Genomic DNA, 6,508 nt, shown 5'->3' with positions numbered 1-6,508 from the left:
AAATAAATAAATAAAAACACTTTCTTGTTCTCTATTATTCCCACCCCCACCCCCAGTATCTTGGTCTTTTCATAGGTTCAATATCTTCTCCTATTGTTGAAAATATTTCACAATTTTTACTTGCCTTCTGCTCCTTACATTGACTGTTTCCTTCTAGTTCCTTTTCCTTCATTTGTTTTTATATTTGTCATTCATGTAAAGGAAGTTTACCTAATAGTTATTGATCCTCAAATATCTGTTCATACTTAAGACACAGTAGCCTGCTCAGGTCAGGGTGTGTTGTCCTCTGGAGCTAGAAGCAAGCACTCACCATTCACAGAGCGGGGGAAGTGCTTTGCCCAAGGACACAGTTGAATTCAGCATTCACCCATTCAGTTAGCACCTTGCTTGGTGGAGGAGATGGTGCTAGTGGGCACCGTTCCCTCAGGCAGGCTCAGAGGTGGGAGGGAACTTGGGCAGGGCTCCCACAGGCTGTTTCTGCCGTAGACATGGACTTCCCGTTGCCTGATGAAGTTCTATGCTGTGGTGGCTGCCTCACCTACATCCTGGGAGAGCCACAAGATTGCAGAGAGGATCGAGCAGCGCATCTTGAACTCCAACCCTGTCATGGAAGCTTTTGGTAAGCTCGGTGTCCTCTGTCCCATGTCCTCTGGGATTTGCCACCTTCCAGGGAGAGGAAAGTGAAACCCTCTCTGTGGGGGTTGGAGGATGAGTGTATCATTCACTGCCTTGGGCTCCCAATCTCCTCCAGGTGCTCTGAGCCTCTTTCCAGCAGAGAGGCTGTCATTCAGCCATCTCCTCCCTCGAGCAGATGTAACAGTGGTCCTGGAGAGGATCCTGTGGCTCCTCTGGTCTAAATCCTGATGGTTCAGAGGAGAGGGGAACTGGTCTAAGGATGTACGACAGTTAGTGTCCATGTTGGGACTCTAGATGTTGTGCCTACTGTCTAACTCAATAGTGACAGATTGTTTTTTATTCTTTCCCTTCAAAGAAGTCAGTCCCTGGCTGCCTAGGCTTGCTCATTTCAGTTCACTGCCAGGAAGTCCTTCTAACTCCCGAGTCACACTTGCTTAGTCCTGTCCCCTGTGACATGGAAACCAAAAAGGGGCCTTTAGATGACTTGATAGAGACATGGCCCAAGCAGACCTGCAGCCACATTGGCCCATGAGGACTCTGTACACATAGGGGAGCGGTATAAACAGAGGTGTGATCTGTAGGGAATGCGTGCACGCTGAGGAATAACAACAGCAGTCGCTTTGGGAAGTTCATCCAGCTCCAAATGAACAGGTAATTGCTGCTGCCGCCAGTGCCCTGGCTGATGGGAGGACGGGGACAGGGAGTCTGCAAGTGGCTGGAGTAGTCTCTAGCCTGGGCCACCCCTGTGGGCAGAACCCTGCTCCTCCTGGCATGCATGTGTATGGGGTTTATTAGGATCAGTGAACCCTGAGGGTGATCTTTGAATCTAGAGAACTATCGCTGCTGCCGCCTTGGGGAACCTGGGGCAGTTCCTCCTGGCTTTTACCCTTGCTTGGGGACTTACAGTTAAACAGCCACTTCTGTGGCCACAACCCTGAGCTTGACCCTGCAGGGCTTCTGCTCCTGCCTTGGGATGGGGCATAATGACTTACAGAGGCCTTGGCTCTGCCCACCTGAGCTGGGTGCAGGGGAATGCCCCGTACCACTCAAGGGCCTGCTGAGTAGTCCCTCGTCCTCATGACCCCCATTGGCGAAGTGGAAGAGCCTGGTCGGGAAGTGGGGTTGCAGTCTGGCAAACAGTAAATGCCTATGGAATGAGTGGGTAACTAATGGGCTCTGGTCTGCTTGTGCCAGGGCCCATCAGATGACTGGAGCTGCAGTCCAGACCTACCTCCTAGAGAAAACTCGCGTGGCCTGCCAGGCCTCCAATGAGAGGAACTTCCACATCTTCTACCAGGTCTGTGCCAGGTGGGGCCCACAGCTGCCCAGATGCAGGGTGGAGATGGCCTGTGACTCCTAGCCCCTCCTTCTGCCCCTTTAATCGGCTTCCAGTGGTGCCACCACTTATTCTAGCAAACTTTATGCAACACTGCCTCACACTGGACCTAGGCTTCTGGGATGCTTTGGTGTGGGATGTGTATTACCTCCTCTATCAAACCAGACGGTGCTGGGGACTCTCCAAACAGAACGAGGACTTCCCCAGAGCTGTGCCTCTTTCATCAGACGGGTGGTCCCCCAAAGCATGGATAGTGTGTCCCCGGCTCTCAGGTTGAGCCTGGGGCCTCCCCAGAGAGGAGTTGTGCCTTCCTCAAACATAGGCCTCCTCAGACGGTGTTTGGCACCGGGTTGCAGACATGAAAACTGGTTGCTGCTGCTTTTGCCCCGTGCCTACCCTGGGTGCTCTACAGTCTTGTGATGTCACTGCCACCTCTCACTCCTTTTATCTCGACCCCAGGCCTATATAGGCCTGGGCTCCCCTCGCAGCCCCAGCTCAGCAACCTGTCCCCCCTCCCACAGATCTGCAAAGGAGCCAGTGCAGACGAGAGGCTCCGGTGGCACCTCCCCGAGGGAGCCGCCTTCTCCTGGCTGCCCAACCCTGAGAGGACCTTGGAAGGTAGGGGGAGCCTTACCCAGCACCCACCCCCCTCTGCTCACAGCCTGCCTCTCTCACCCCTCACTGCCCCTGCTGGCCTCTGGTCCTGACACTGGGCTGTGACTTGGGTTTCTTTTCAGAGGATTGTTTTGAGGTAACCAGAGAGGCCATGCTTCATCTTGGCATCGACACCCTCACCCAGAACAACATCTTTAAGGTCAGAAGGAAAGCCATGGCACTTACATTTGACAGAGGTCACTGGAAGCCTCCTCTGAACCTGAGTCTTCCTGAGGATCTGAGACTTCGGGCCCCGCCTTGCAGTCTCCAAGAAGTGGGCCGCTCCTCTGTGCCCCTGAACCTGGACACAGTGTCAGGGTGGGAGGGGCGTGGAGCACATAGTTCTGTATATAAAACAGCACCAAGAGCGTTAGAGCTCAGAGGGCAAGGAGCCTGGGTCAGCTTTTACTGCAGTAGTCAGAGTAGGGAAATAATGCTGCCATGTTTGCCCAGCCTCCTTTCTACAGCTCCTAGGGGCTCGTCCACATGCTTCAAGTGCAAAGGCAAGAGGGCCCCCACTGTACAGACACCATGGTCACAGATCCTCCCCTAGGCTGGGCCATCAGAGCCCAACTGTGCTGGGAAAGGGCCAAAGGGAGTCCAAGCCCAGCTCCATAGAAGCCTGCTCCACGAGGAACAGGAGCTGTGTTCTACAGTCTACTCCAGAGGGGAAGGCAGAGGGACAGACCATGGTGACCTGGAGGCCCCACCAGCTGCCCTGGGAGGCTTCTGTAGTCAGACTGCCCGGGTTCTCATTTAACCTGTCCCCTTCTCATCTCTGTCATGGACATCGTTGCAGCACTCGCCTCACTGATGTTGAAAAGTTTAACCAAGCCCTAGCTGGTTTGGCTCAGTGGATAGAGTGTTGGCCTGTGGACCAAAGGGTCCCAGGTTTGAGTCAAGGGCACATGCCTCGGGTGCGGGCTCAATCCCCAGTAGGGGGCGTGCAGGAGGCAGCCAATCAATGATTCTCTCTCATCATTGATGTTTCTATCTCTCCCTCTCCCTTCCTCTCTGAAATCAATAAAAGTATATTTTTTTAAAAAAAAAAAAAGATTAACCAAGATGATGCAGGTAACATGCATAGAATCGTGTCTCATAGAGTCCTGCAGCAAATGGACAGTAGCTGAGAGCTGCTATTATTCTTCTCTTGTGATTATATTTAGCAGAAGAGAAGCCTTTCAGGCTGGGCTCCAGCCCTTACAAGGTGCCCACTGTGTGTCTCCTTTCTCCTGCCCCTCAGATCCTGGCTGGACTGCTGCACCTCGGCAACGTCCGTTTTGCTGACTGTGAGGATGAAGCCCAGCCCTGCCAGCTGATGGACGATGCCAAGGGTGAGAGCAAGGGTGGCAGGGGGCTGTGCCTCAGGCTTTGGTCACACACCCAGGGAGCAGGCTGGTCCTGCCCAGAAAAGAGCCAGTATCGGTGGGATTGGGTGGGAGGCCAGAGGGTGAAATTTGGAATTTAAAATTTGATTAAACATTAGCTGTAGCGTCCTGCCCTGGATAAGTTACTCCTCACCCCATCTCTGAAGCAGGCAGCATTGTCCCCATTTTACAGATGAGCAAACGAGGGTCAGAGGGTTTATAATTTGTCCCACACGTGGCAATGTGGACTGGGACACAGAAGTCCTGGGTTCATGCCCTGCCTCTGCCTTCGGCGGTCTCTTCGCCTACCAGCAAGGTTTCCTCTGTTCATTTGGGCGGGCGATGGTTCCATGACAATGGCTTCACTGCCTTGTGAAGGGGACTGTTTGGATGGAAGGTTTGTCCTCCCAGGCTCTGTCAGGACATCGGCCTCGCTGCTCTGGCTCCCAGAGGACCCACTGCTGGAGACACTGAGGATCAGGACCATCAGGGCAGGCAGGCAGCAGCAGGTGTTCCGGAAGCCCTGCTCCCTAGCCGAGTGCGACACCCGCAGAGACTGTCTGGCCAAACTGATCTATGCACGGTGAGCACTCTGGGCCCCTGCTGCCTCCAAGTTCTCCCATCTTTGGAGTTGAACCAGACACTGCCACGCCATAGGCCCAGGCCCAGGGTGAGGGCTGCCAGACACAGCAGATGGCTTCCCTCCCTGTTCCCCAGATCCTTGGGGACAGCAGGGAGTAGCTCCTGAGACTTCCCCAGGCACCTGGGGAATTTGATAGATGGTGATAGAGCCAGAACCTCAGCCCAAAGTGCAGGGCAACCCAGCAAGCAGCAAGTGGAAGCCCAGAACAGGGTCAGGTGGGTCCTGGCCTTTCCTAGTGGGTGATATGGGCATGTCCACCCTCTGGCCATGTGGTTAAGGGTGTTTTCTCATCCTGGGTTCTGAGAACCTTCATGATGCCATGTAAGGGTGTCAAGTGGCATCTTTGAAATTAGGGGACGGAACACGTGTATGTATGAGTGCATGTGCTTATGGGCCCTCCTGGGTGTGGCACCCTGGCTGGAGAAGCAGCTCTACCACCCCTCAAATTCAGCTCGACCTGCTCTCACCAGAGGCTCCTCTTCCCCAACCCCAACAGGCTGTTCGACTGGCTGGTATCGGTGATCAACAGCAGTATCTATGCGACCCCCGACTCCTGGACCACTTTCATAGGTAGCAGGGCCCCCTGCCGGGAACACCCCTTCTAAAAAAGACCAGGGCAGCTCCTTTCCCTCCTCTGCATCCCCCTCTCCTCATCTGTCCACCAGTGTTTGGGCAAGGACATCTCTACTCCCGGATGCTCACATCCGACTCGTCCATAGCTCACCAGGCACACTCAGATGGCACCTGTCTGAGAGTGGGGATGAGTGAAAGATAACCTTGCTGGAACCTGGGTAGGAATGTCAGGTAGGGGAGGCAGTAGAGCTCAGAGGCACCAGTGAGTTTGTTCACAGAATGTGGAATTCTAGACACCAACTGGGCTGGTGAGACCCAGGCCCTCCAAACTGGGCTGGATGCAGGAAATGTTCCCTGGGACCTGGTGCCCTCAAGGTCCTGGTAGCGGGACCTAAGGATTCAGCCTCGAAGAGGACCTGGTGCCCTGAGTTGCCCCTCACACACATTCGGCCTTTCTTCCTGTTGCAAGTTCTGAGGGGGCATGAGGTAGAGATGGCACCCTGGGGTGGGGTAGGGTGCTTTGCCCACTGTGGGTGTCATGCTTGCTCAGCCTTATCCCCAGGCTGCCAAGGATGAGGCTTCACTCTGGGCCCCTACAGTCCTCCGGCCTCTGCAGCGACCCCATGGGTTCTCCCCTCACCACCGCCCTACCCCCCACAGGCCTGCTGGATGTGTACGGCTTTGAGTCATTCCCTGACAACAGTCTGGAACAGCTGTGCATCAACTATGCCAATGAGAAACTGCAACAGCACTTTGTGGCTCACTATCTAAGGGCTCAGCAGGTGAGCGTGTGGCAGGGTGGGGCCGTCCTGGATCCTCTATCTCTTCCTGGCCCCCAGGACCTAGCCTTTAGTTCTTGATGCCATTCTGGAATAGTTGGTGTTGCTGAGGCCAGCCATAGGATGGCCTTCTGGGCCTCAGCCCTTAGCTGCCTCCTGCCCCCTCACCTTGCCTTCTAGGAGGAATACGCACTGGAGGGCCTGGAGTGGTCATTTGTCAACTACCAGGACAACCAGACCTGTTTGGACCTCATCGAGGGGACCCCCATCAGCATCTGCTCCCTCTTAAACGAGGTGGGAGCATCAGTAGTGTGCTGAGCAGCAGAGATGGGCTTTGGACTTTTCTGGGGCCCTTTCTGTGCCTCTGTCTCCCCATCTGCCAAATGGGTTTGCTGATCCCTGTACTCCTCCGCTCAGGGTCACTGTACTGCCTATGTGACAACTCTGCTACCATGGGGGTGATGGGGTGGAGACTAGGTGTGGGGAGCCCTCTCACTTTTGTGGCTGTCTGCCTCTCCCG

At 54.7% G+C, this 6,508-nt stretch overlaps 1 protein-coding gene and 1 long non-coding RNA gene across 4 annotated transcripts in view; one reads left to right on the top strand and one right to left on the bottom strand.

Moving 5' to 3' along the window:
* The window catches only part of MYO19 (myosin XIX), a 26,270-nt gene that overhangs the window by 10,146 nt on the left and 9,616 nt on the right, over positions 1-6,508 (top strand). For 2 of the 3 annotated variants that reach the window (XM_006756166.2, XM_015559069.1), the window contains 10 exons: positions 487-619; positions 1,218-1,287; positions 1,831-1,933; positions 2,494-2,590; positions 2,710-2,786; positions 3,870-3,960; positions 4,405-4,576; positions 5,133-5,206; positions 5,870-5,991; positions 6,169-6,290. In XM_006756166.2, the coding sequence (XP_006756229.2) occupies positions 487-619; positions 1,218-1,287; positions 1,831-1,933; positions 2,494-2,590; positions 2,710-2,786; positions 3,870-3,960; positions 4,405-4,576; positions 5,133-5,206; positions 5,870-5,991; positions 6,169-6,290 (1,061 nt within the window). The remainder of the gene's footprint in view (positions 1-486; positions 620-1,217; positions 1,288-1,830; positions 1,934-2,493; positions 2,591-2,709; positions 2,787-3,869; positions 3,961-4,404; positions 4,577-5,132; positions 5,207-5,869; positions 5,992-6,168; positions 6,291-6,508) is intronic. The other variant, XM_015559070.1, reaches the window with a different exon arrangement.
* LOC107181904 overlaps positions 1-6,508 on the bottom strand; it is a 9,593-nt gene that overhangs the window by 2,314 nt on the left and 771 nt on the right. Inside the window, exon 2 of the long non-coding RNA XR_001512611.1 lies at positions 2,813-2,970. This is a non-coding gene — a long non-coding RNA (uncharacterized LOC107181904). The remainder of the gene's footprint in view (positions 1-2,812; positions 2,971-6,508) is intronic.

This window comes from Myotis davidii, unplaced genomic scaffold (assembly GCF_000327345.1).
Source record: "Myotis davidii unplaced genomic scaffold, ASM32734v1 scaffold993, whole genome shotgun sequence".
NCBI lineage: Eukaryota > Metazoa > Chordata > Mammalia > Chiroptera > Vespertilionidae > Myotis > Myotis davidii.
Note: the sequence above shows the minus strand (reverse complement) of the source record. Positions and strands in the feature narration are given on the sequence as shown.